Source organism: Sinohyriopsis cumingii, chromosome 3, assembly GCF_028554795.1.
Source record: "Sinohyriopsis cumingii isolate HCF-2022 chromosome 3, ASM2855479v2, whole genome shotgun sequence".
Taxonomy (NCBI): Eukaryota; Metazoa; Mollusca; class Bivalvia; order Unionida; family Unionidae; genus Sinohyriopsis; species Sinohyriopsis cumingii.
In genome coordinates this window covers 76,199,770-76,212,112 of record NC_142963.1, presented here as the reverse complement: position 1 = coordinate 76,212,112, position 12,343 = coordinate 76,199,770, and the positions used below count along the sequence as shown (strand labels likewise).

The window sequence follows — 12,343 nt, the reverse complement described above, 5'->3', positions numbered from 1 at the left end:
AATAAGAAATCTTTACATGAGACCTTTCAGTTATGCATGAGTGGGATTTAGAATGCAGCTGAAACATTTAATTGTCAAAATTAAAACAAAGGCTGAGCTGTCTTTTTACACATCAAGTCTTATAATTCTTAGAGTGTTATTTTACCTTTTATCACATTTCTTTTGCTATCTTTGAAATGTTCATTTCCCATAATGCATTGCATTTTTGTTGTCATTAGCATTTGGTGGTAGATTTGAGAGATTGGTGGGTGGGTACAGTTCTGTTACTGATTTGTTTCCCTCACATTCTGAGCATGAGAGTCTGAACTCATTGGCAATTTTTTTTATGTATTACATACTTTTTTCAAGGATTTATTCAGGTGTATTAGTCCAAAACTGGTCAACTTACTTGGTTGTTTACATAAATTTATGTCATTTTGATAATATTTATAATAGTTTATGAGTGTGTGTGTTTTGTTTATATGTATGATACTACATGATCAGAATTATAAAGAAGACCACACTACTGCATGGTATTTATTCAGGTGTGACATTTGCTCAACTGTGATTGTTTCAGACTTGGATATGGCATGGATGTCACCAATAATACTCGAGTCTTGCCTTTGTTTTCTGAGAAATACTGTATTTAACTCATTCAACCCCAGTCCCACCTGTAGGGATGATGAGGCTGTACCCTACTTCCAAGCTCTACAGCATCAAGGTCATTTAAGATACACCAAAGCGGGTGGTATTACGAAAAAGCAGACAGATATAGCTCTACAATGATACCAAACAATCTGGATGTTCTAGTTACACTACAAAATACAGAGGGAAAAACCAAATTTTTTTGACCCAATTTTTTCCACCCAAAATTCAGCCATGGTCGGAATCCGATTTTGTGTTCAGATTATAGACCTTTTCGCTTCAGAACTAAGGCAGACTGGTCTGAACTCCACAAACACATGTGAACCTTTGCAAAAAGTAGGATAAGGTGAGCATTTGGAATAAAGAGTGGTCTCAATACAAAAATGATGGGTCCATTAAGCAAAAAAAAAGCCAAACCCAAAAGAACTCCAACTTTGACCTTTCTGCTCATGCGCAAGCAAAATAACCAATGGAAAATGATGTTTCTAATACAACTAGGCATTAGGCTAATGGAAAATCTGTTGGAAGTAAATGTATTAGAATGTATTCAGATATATCTCCAAAATGTGTTTCCTGCAAGCATTTCAGGCAAAAATGACAAAAACCTTCAGAGCTGAATGAGTTAATGACTTTCAGGCATGTTTCAAGTGTATGATAATGTAAGAGATCTGCAGTTACTGGATAAATAATACTTAATGCATTGTCACTAAATAAAGTTGATGAAAACAGTTGTATGAATTTGCAATTGCAACAGCTTTGTCAGTTTCATATGAGAGATGAATATACCCAGATGACAATTCACTAAATGGACTCAAACTGTTCCCCAGATGACCACAGTGAAGAATATCATGGTCTACTCAAAACATTTGACCCACGGTCAGCTCATTTCGAGTTGCCACTAAAATCATGCTTTTTTATTAAATATGTTGATTTGTGTAAAATTACATGCTAGGCATTGATGTTTAAGCCTTAAAATGTATTTATTTTACATTATCTTTCACAAATTGCAATAAAAAATAGTAACAACAAGAACAGGGGTTTCTGCAAGATTCCTGCAGAAATCAGTTGTGGCATTTCAAGAAAGAAGCAAGAGGGTCATAGTGGATCAATTTGTGAATGTATAAGTATGTTCTGATGGAAGAATTGATGGCATTATTTCTATCTGTCACAGATATAAACTACAAAAAAAACTCCCACCTTTGATATACTTACTATTAGAAATGGTATCAAAGTGTATTATGTGATAAAAAAATTAATTCTTTGCATGTTTTTCATTGACTAGTTCAACAGTGCTTTGATGATAGACGAAGTTCAGACAGGATGTGGTGCAACAGGAAAGTTCTGGGCCCATGAACACTTTAACCTCCCAGAAGCCCCTGATATTGTGATCTTCAGCAAGAAAATGCTGACTGGAGGTTTCTTCTACAAGGATGATTTCAGACCTGCAGAGGTATTAGACAACAGCAACAACAAAAACATAATAATAACAATGGTCACTACTACTACCACTACATCTGATACAGTAATAAGAATAATAATAATTACAGTAATGATAATAATTACAGTAATAATAAAGTCAAAGTTAATGATAATGCTGATGACTAATGATGCCATTGTACAGGGGAATTGGAAACAAGATATCCAATATCACCAGTTCCTGTTAGTATACAGATGATGTCCACACTAGACTGAGAGCATGTGTAGTCTACAGAAAGGGCCAGAGATGTGTATTTGATGTACATATTTTGTAAACCATTCTGCTCTTTTATTTCATCTTTAATGTAATAATGAATGTATCTTTTCATTGGCAAAAGATTTGAGAATACATTGGTGTAATTTATTTAGACATTTATCCAAAATGTTTGTGGAAAATATGCATGGTTAAAGATGGCTTCTGAACATGCATAGAAAATTTGCACAATGGATTTTTTTTATACCACTTAACAAAATTATTATGCAAAATACATGAATAGAATTGACATTTTTATGCTCTCAGTGCATTGAAAAATGTACTGCTACAAATTTAAAGTTAATAATTTGTTTCATTAATCCATTTTGTTGTTGTTGTTGTAGGGTTTAATGCCATTTTTCAGCACATGATAGGCTACATGCGGCTAGGATTAATGGTGGAGGAAGAACCCGGTAAAACCCCGGAAAGAACCACTGACCCACAAGAAGCTACTGGCAAGCTTTCTCACATACCCATGTTGGCTGAATCCGAGATTCGAACCCATGTAGACAGAGGTGAGATGGCAGTGATCTGTAACGGAGAGCGCTTTAGACCACTCGGCCACTCGGGGCCCCAAATCCATTTTGTTAAATTGAAAATTGAGGTTAACGTAAGAGAAGCAGAAGGAGAGAGTTTCACTAAAATTATTTTATCACCATCATAAAATGACAAAAATACATCAGAAGGAAGGAGGAAAATTGATATTTCTGTTGGTAACATATTAGAAATTATTAAAACTTTTTTTAAATAAGAAAGGTAGAATATATAAATTGCTTTTCAACAGAACATTGTTACAGCTCAATTCAACCTCCTACGAATAGGCATGTGTGGGTGATTTTGATTTTTAACATAGCTTTAAAATAAATTCAACCATACTGCTATGGTGTCCGCAGTGTGGCAGTTTATAGTGATGTCTAACACTGAGGCATCATGCCTCAGACATGTAGCATGATGTCTCACCCAGTCACATTATCCTGACACCAGTCTGACCAGTCCTAACACTAACCTCTTAAAGCTGAGCACCTAGTGAGGCAGCTGTTAGTATCATTTTTAGATGTCTTTGATATAACTCGGCTGGGGATCGAACCTGCTACCTCCCATATCAGAGTCGGACTCTCTAACCACTAGGTCATCTGAGTGGGTCATGTGAATAGGAACAGAGCAGAACTTTATTGATTTGACATATACAATAAAGCGCATAGTCAGTGCAATACATAATTCATATAGAATACACTTTTGTATAAATGAATGAATAAATGAATGGATAATGGTGATAAGAACCTGTGTACAAATAAATCCTCAGATGGTGGGAAAGCAAGAGAGAGATAACTAGATAATAAAGAGAAACTCCACAGGGAGTGGGTAAGAGAGACAGAGATATAACTAGACAGTGAGAGAAGATAATCTAAGTTGGAATTCATTATTCACATATTTACCTAGGTATTTTACAATTGTTGAATCTTTTTTAAGTAATTTTAATGCTTGGTTTCAGCCAACATTAGGGATCAGTATTAGATTTTCTAAGTTAGAGCTATAGATAACAGATTAAGACCACAGGACTGATTAAGACAAAATGGTTTCATCTTCAACCACAGGACATATTAAGACAAAATGGCATTCATCTTCAACCACAGGACAGATTAAGACAAAATGGCATTCATCTTTGACCACAGGACATATTAAGACAAAATGGCATTCATCTTTGACCACAGGACAGATTAAGACAAAATGGTTTCATCTTCAACCACAGGACAGATTAAGACAAAATGGCATTCATCTTCGGGCACAGGACTGATTAAGTCAAAATGGTTTCATCTTCAACCACAGGACAGATTAAGACAAAATGGCATTCATCTTTGGGCACAGTACTAATTAAGACAAAATGGTTTCATCTTCAACCACAGGACAGATTAAGACAAAATGGCATTCATCTTTGGGCACAGGACTGATTAAGACAAAATAGTTTCATCTTCAACCACAGGACAGATTAAAACAAAATGGCATTTATCTTCGGGCACAGGACTGATTAAGACAAAATGGTTTCATCTTCAACCACAGGACAGATTAAGACAAAATGGCATTTATCTTCGGGCACAGGACTGATTAAGACAAAATGGTTTCATCTTCAACCACAGGACAGATTAAAACAAAATGGCATTTATCTTCGGGCACAGGACTGATTAAGACAAAATGGTTTCATCTTCAACCACAGGACAGATTAAGACAAAATGGCATTCATCTTCGGGCACAGGACAGATTAAGACAAAATGGCATTCATCTTTGGGCACAGGACTGATTAAGAAAATGGTATTCATCTTTGACCACAGGCATACATGCCAACCATTATACTTTTGGCGTAATCATTACGCATTTTTTTCACTAAATTACGCCTTACCCGTAAATGTCTTTGTAAACATTATAAAGGTGAAAGTTATTTATTTTTGTTCTTAGCCCTTTAGGATTTTCAACACATGGGTAGGAGACCCAACTAAAGTAATTCTTCTAGGTGAAGTGGTGAAGGTCATAAAAGAGGAGAACTTGCTGGACAATGTGCAAAAGACAGGAGATTACATGATGAAAGACTTGAAACAGTTGGAGGTGATCTTTTTATTTGTTTCTCAGTTTAATTTTTTTTAAATCCACAATTCATTACTCTGTGTAAAAATGACATGTGAGGTGAAAATAAGTGCTATAATCAATGGGTTCTCCATATTCATGATACAGTCAAGTAACAAAGCCATATTTCATTATCTTTTTTTATAACCCTTTTGCAACTGAAACAAAATCCAATTGAAGTTAATTTTGTTATGCATAATCATTGAAAACCATATAGCTAATACTTCCATGGATGGAAATGGACTGTAATGGGGGGGGGATCCTTTTTTGCTGACAGCAATAAAGATTTATTAAATTTTCTGGGTAGGTTAAGATAGACAAAAGGTGACACAGTCAGTATTTAAAATAATTTTTTTATCATGAAAATATTTATTTTCTAGATGCTTCATTGTTGAGACCATTTCAATGTCTTTTCAAACACTAATACAAGGCTTATGGCTAATTAGCACAAAACAAGAATGTTTCTTTCTTTGGGAACATGTGTAGGTCAGTGGATTAATACATTTTCTGATTTATTCCATGCATTATATTAATTCAGTAAGCTTCTCTAAAGATGTAAGATAATTGGTTTTGATTCGTAAATATCTTTGTGAAAGTTTTTTATTTCCATGTGTTTCATTCAAAATTTATCTCTGGCTTCTTTTTCTAGAAAACCAGTAATGGATTTGTAAGTCGAGTACGTGGGCTGGGATCATATGGTTCCATTGACTTTCCTGATGCAGACAAACGAGACAAGGTCATTCATCAGTTGAAACAGCAAGGTTTGTTTCCTGTTCTTTGTTTACCTTCCCTGGCGTTAAGGCCAAATAAACTTGGGGTATGGCCCTGTGTCTGTCATCCATCCATCCATCAAATAATTGCTTGTTACAACTTTGGAGGCCATTTTGCCGATCCAGTTTGACTCGTGCTTAGAATATGGACATATATCATCCATTTGACTCTTACTTGTAATGGGGGCATATATCGTCAGTTTAACTCGTACTTGGAATAGGGGCATATATCGTCAGTTTAACTCTTACTTGTAATGGGGGCATATATCAACAGTTTAACTCTTACTTGTAATGGGGGCATATATCATCAGTTTAACTCTTACTTGTAATAGGGGTATATATCGTCAGTTTAACTCATACTTGGAATAGGGACATATATTGTCATCTTGATTTGTACTTGGGATGGGGGCATATATTGTCAATTTGACTCATACATGGAGTATGGGCATATGTTATCAGTTTGACTCATATGTGGAATAGGGACATATATTGTCAATTTGACTCATACATGGATGGAGTATGGGCATATATTGACTAGTACATGGATGGAGTATGGGCATATATTATCAATCTGACTCGTATGTGGAATAGGGGCATATATTGTCAGTTTGATTTATACTTGGAATAGGGGCATATATTGTCAATTTGACTCGTACATGGATGGAGTATGGGCATATATTGACTAGTACATGGATGGAGTATGGGCATATATTATCAGTTTGACTCGTATGTGGAATAGGGGCATATATTGTCAATTTGACTTATTCTTGGAATAGGGGCATATATTGTCAATTTGACTCATACATGGATGGAGTATGGGCATATATTGACTAGTACATGGATGGAGTATGGGCATATATTATCAATTTGACTTGTATGTGTAATAGGGGCATATATTGTCAATTTGACTTATACTTGGAATAGGGGCATATATTGTCAATTTGACTTATTCTTGGAATAGGGGCATATATTGTCAATTTGATTCATACATGGATGGAGTATGGGCATATATTGACTAGTACATGGATGGAGTATGGGCATATATTATCAATTTGACTCGTATGTGGAATAGGGGCATATTTTGTCAATTTGACTTATACTTGGAATAGGGGCATATATTGTCAATTTGACTCATACATGGATGGAGTATGGGCATATATTGACTAGTACATGGATGGAGTATGGGCATATATTATCAATTTGACTCATGACTTGTATGTGGAATAGGGGTATATATTGTCAATTTGACTTATTCTTGGAATAGGGGCATATATTGTCAATTTGACTTATACTTGGAATAGGGGCATATATTGTCAATTTGACTTAACACTTGGAATAGGGGCATATATTATCAATTTGACTCATACATGGAGTATGGGAATATATTATCAATTTGACTTTTACATGGAGTATGGGCATATATCATCAGGATCTTGGAAAAGTTTGATAGTGATAATAGCAAATTGAATTGTGTTCCCAGTCCTTTGAGTAGTGTTGAGGGAAAGCCCATTATGCTAATTTGCTTAGGTAAAGTGGAACACCCTTATTTATTTGAAGTTTTGAGATGTGTCCTGAAGAAACACGAGCTATGTTAATACTTTCTTGCATTGCATAAGAATGTTGAAATCTTCATTGTTGAACATTTGGGATTTTGATTAGCAGCAAAACTTCTTGGAAATAATTATTTACTCCATACATCAATTATTATTATTATTATTATTAATGGAAAAGCATTACCATTGTCTGTCCATTTATGCATCCTTCTCTCCATCCATCATACATTGTTTAGCTCAGAGACTTACAAGCCATTGGTGAAATTTCGTGCTTTTGTTATTTCAAGGACTGTTCCAGGGCTTCTGTTTTTATTTAATGTCTTTGTGGTTGTGATTATGGTTATGTGTTTGTGTGTTGTATGTTTGTGCATGTGGATGTGTGTATGTAGTGTTGTTATGTGTTGTATGTTTGTGTATGTGGATGTGTGTGAGTAGTGTTGTTATGATAATGCTAAACCTACCATTACCAGCTTGTAAGTGTATTAAATTCTTTCAAGAAACCAGGTATTTTGTTTTCTTTATTCAAATTTGAATTTCTAGTTAAGTATGTGTGTGTGTGATTTGGATCAAGATTTGGCAAATTGTATTACATCATGACAGAGACCTATGAATATTAATGAGGTGACCTTGCAAATGATTGGCTAAGCCTGTACTGCTCAGGAGACTAAAATTATTGATAAAATTTTAATCAAATTTGGCAAATACGATTACATCATCATAGTCATAGGGTCAGTTATAAGGGAGATCTGTGCAACTAGGTGATTTTACATTTTGATTATCTGAGATTATTAACACTTAAAGAGCATTATTTCTCACTGGATTTAAGTGAAACTTGGTAAATAATTTTATGTTAATTGAATGACTGTTATTATGAGTATGAGCTATACAGGTTAATTATGCCTTTACTTTTGGATGCTAAAGTCAGACACATGTACATGATATAAAGGCTGGGAGATAATTTAAATAGGTTCTTACATTACTACATAAGCTTGCTTAATGAAATGATCCAATTATGTAAACCAGGTGAGCAATATTAAACTCACTTGAGCCTCAAGTTAAATCTTATTTCATTTCCTTTTTTGTGTCATATTTAAAATAATGTCAATATAAATCAAATTTTAAAGTGCTTATATTGGTTTATCAATAAAATGTCCGTAGTGTATTCTTAAGTTCTATTTCTTCTTTTCTTGGATTCTAATTCTGCCAAATTGGGTAAAAAGACCCCTTTAAAGTTGTTAAATTGAAGCCAGCCTCACTTTGAAAATTGAAGCTAGCCTCTCTGTGAAAATTGAAGCCAGCCTCACTGTGAAAATTGAAGCCAGCCTCACTTTGCTTTGCCATCAGTGTCATGGTTTTTTTGTTAAACCAATGATGAAAATAAGTAAACAAATTAATGATCAGATGATGTTTGCTGAATTATGTGAACAGATTCCAATTCTTCAAGATATATAATAAACCATGGCAGCAAGGTAAAATATTTCTTCAAGATACTAGCAGACAAAGTGAGTGCAGACAGAGGTATCTTAAGCAAAGCTAGAGTGCCATCTGGGGAGCATTTTAAAATCACTTGTGACTACCATATCTGTTTAAGAAAGTTTTTATCGACATGACATTGAATTGAAGTAAAATAAGTAGAACTTTTCTTTTTTCTCATCTTTCTCTTATCCAGGTGTGAACTGTGGAGCATGTGGGTATAAAGGTCTTAGATTTCGACCAATGTTGACTCTCCAGAAACATCACGTGGATATACTTCTGGATAGATTAAATTCAGTTGTGAAAAGCATGATGAAATAGTTCAGGCTAGAATAAGCACATCTGTCTTATATATCAGATTTCTATCATTTTAAGCTTTTAATTTTAATTCTAGTCAAACCCCCTGGTGAGGGTTTGTAACAGTTTGGCAGCATTATACAGTTGTGACTTGTGCACAATAGCAAATTAGGGAAATTATATACATTTTAAACCCAGTTGTTAAAAGAGAAAAAACACAGTTCTTTGCATATACTATGAATACAGGTGTTATTATTTATTGGATATGGATTATCAGCAGCATAACGGTAACATGTAAGTTGACCCAAAATATCTGGATGATAAAAAAATAAGTATTTTTATTCCTGTCCAAATAACCTGTGTACTAATGAAAATTATAAATGTATGAAACAATTAATATCTTATCACAGTTGTGTATCTTTGTGACTGCAAAAGTGATGCTAATCAGAATTGTTCTAAATAGGTAGATTAGGATGCATTATGTCATTGCTTGCCAGTGAAGAATGCATGTTATAACTTATCAGTATTTTATTGTATAAATAAAATGAATTTTGTTGCATTTCTGGTGTTTGTTTTTCTGTTCATTGTGTACGTCTACTGCCATTGGCAAATCAGGTCTATAGAAATCTGTCCGTGAATATATCCTAGTATTGATATTTATTCATAAAGTCAAGATCGTTATCTTACCTATGAAAAGTACGAAAGTTAATCCATATTTTCTTTCAAAAATGCTAAAAGCAATCTCCACACCTCCAATACAAATATGGTGATAATTGCCCCAAATAGGCAAATTATTTAGACTGGTACAGAAATTTAATTGTGGATTACCATTATCTGCAATCTGCAGTTAAATTCCTGTACCAATCTAGATGATTTGCCCATTTAGGACACTAGTATTATAGGTGCAAATACCAAACTGGTTATGCATATAAATGTAAGCCAAGTTTGGTTTACTGGAGAAGGGAAAGCAAAGAGAATAACCTGCAGATATATTTATACGCGTTATATCAGAGAAATTAATACAATTTAGTGAGAATAATGATTGACTTATGACTACATTTCCTTTGTATGCTTTTCAGCGGTAAATATAAAAGAAGTCTGTAACTACATGCTGGCTCAATGTAACACTGCTGACCATTGATTTTACAGTGATCAAAGTGATTAATTTATTAATTCTGCCAACTGTCTCCAGATGAAAGGCTGTTTTATATTATTATTACCTTTAGAAAGCTCACTGCTCATTTTGTTTACAGATCTGCATAATCAGAAGTCATGGAGCATGTCAGCTGTTTTTATTGCTGTTTATTGACAACACAGTCCTGCCTGATCAGAATTCATGTAGCATGACAGCTGTTTTTATTGCTGTCTATTGATAACACAGTCCTGCATGATCAGAAGTCATGTAGCATGACAGCTCTTTTTTATTGCTGTCTATTGACAACACAGTCCTGCATGATCAGAAGTCATGGGGCACATCAGGTGTTTTTATTGCTGTCTATTGACAACACAATCAATTGATCCACATGCTAATTACTGGTAGGTGATCAAAGTAGTTTTACAGCCTCAGGGTTGACTATTCAATCACCAGTTTCTGAAGTTTATGTTCCAATATGATTTTTTTACCTTTAAAGAAAAAACTTTCTTTATGTCTGTATAATATTTTTTTCTATTATAATTGTTAAACAATTTGAAAATGTGATGTCCATAAAATTGGAGGGACTGACTATTGATGCCTAAATAAAAATGGTGCAACTCAGACATCTAATATCGCCACCTCATCAGCCATCTTGAAAAAATCTTGTTATCAGTACTCCTCCAGGGTAGTTGGTCACATCAACACCACAGGATTTTTATTATAAGACTTTTTATAATATCTAATTGGTTCCAAATGCAAATGTTCCTGATCTGATGTCCAGTATGGCTGCTACAGAGGCCATCTTAAAAGCCTCCTCCTCAATGAAAATGATGGTGATCTAATAACCAATACAGCCACAAAAGTGACCAGCTGGAAAATATTTTTATCACTACTAATACTGAATAAATGATTATATCAACATAAGGTTTTCACTGAAAGATTTCTAAATGATGTCCAATTGGGTCCTTAATTAAAATATGGATATCTGATGTCCAAAATGCCTGCCACAATGGCCATCTTGCACTAATCTTTATTACTACTTCTTCTGAACAAAATGTAATGTTGCCATGGGGTTTTCACCAGAAGACTTTTTTTGAAGTCCTAAACGAAACTCTGGCCAATCAGTTGTCCACTATGGCCACCACAGTATCCTTCTTGAAAGCCTCATTTATGCCAATCCTCCAGCATGAAAAAGTAATACTGTCATGTTTTTTTTTACCAAAAGATCGGTTACATGTCCAATATGGCCACCACAGAAGCCATCTTGTAAATATTATTATGTATATTTAATTTGTATTATTTCTTGGCTTTTTTTAATGATTAAATGTTGTATACATTTGTATTTTAGATTTGACTATGTTCAAAATCAAGTTCAATATTGTACCTTAGCAATAGCATTTGTTTTGTGGTCAACAAAATACATAGCTCATATTTTTCCCTATGATTTTGGATTAAGTATTCAAATTATTAATAATTTAAACATATTTATCTTAGTCTGAGTCTAGGACATTGGAAATCCCCCCCCCCATAAAAAACCTGGATCTACTTGATGTTTACCACATTCTTTATTATAATTTATGTAACAGATTTTATCTTGTTGATAACTTAGCATTTTCTAGGAATGAACTTGTAACCCTTATCCTGGCTTTACTTCTTTGTCATAGTTTTTTTCATATAATATTGTTACTTGAGAAATGTAAAGTAATTTTCATTAATATTATTGGACAGAGAGAGGAACATGGAATTATAGTGAATGCAAACAAGGACATCTTTGATTATATTGTGATTTACTCAAAAGACTCATAGCACATCACCACAATCCAGACTACAGGCACATCATTTCCTTCAATATTGGAATTTAATTAGAATACCAATGGAATTAAATTAGACCTTTATTCATTAGGACTGGTGATATAACCTTTTTGGACTATTTGGGATTTAATTCACAATATTATAAGTTCTTTTAAATATTTATTTTATATCATCTGGAAATAAATTATTTTGTTGAATTTGACAAAACTTATTTTAAATCCTACCCAGGAAGGATTAGATTTCCTTGATAAAGGATGAATTACTCTGGTTTGCCAGACAACATTATCGGAGATCAAGGATTCTTTAATGAAGCAACAAAAACATTTTGATCCAA

General features: G+C 33.9%; 1 protein-coding gene across 1 annotated transcript in view; it reads left to right on the top strand.

Moving 5' to 3' along the window:
* The window catches only part of LOC149803138 (4-aminobutyrate aminotransferase, mitochondrial-like), a 77,274-nt gene extending 67,653 nt beyond the window's left edge, over window positions 1-9,621 (top strand). The window contains exons 10-13 of the mRNA XM_089952759.1: window positions 1,907-2,074; window positions 4,805-4,951; window positions 5,619-5,730; window positions 8,962-9,621. Of these exons, the coding sequence (XP_089808885.1) occupies window positions 1,907-2,074; window positions 4,805-4,951; window positions 5,619-5,730; window positions 8,962-9,086 (552 nt within the window). The 3' untranslated portion in view covers window positions 9,087-9,621. The remainder of the gene's footprint in view (window positions 1-1,906; window positions 2,075-4,804; window positions 4,952-5,618; window positions 5,731-8,961) is intronic.
* Window positions 9,622-12,343: the final 2,722 nt, after the last annotated feature.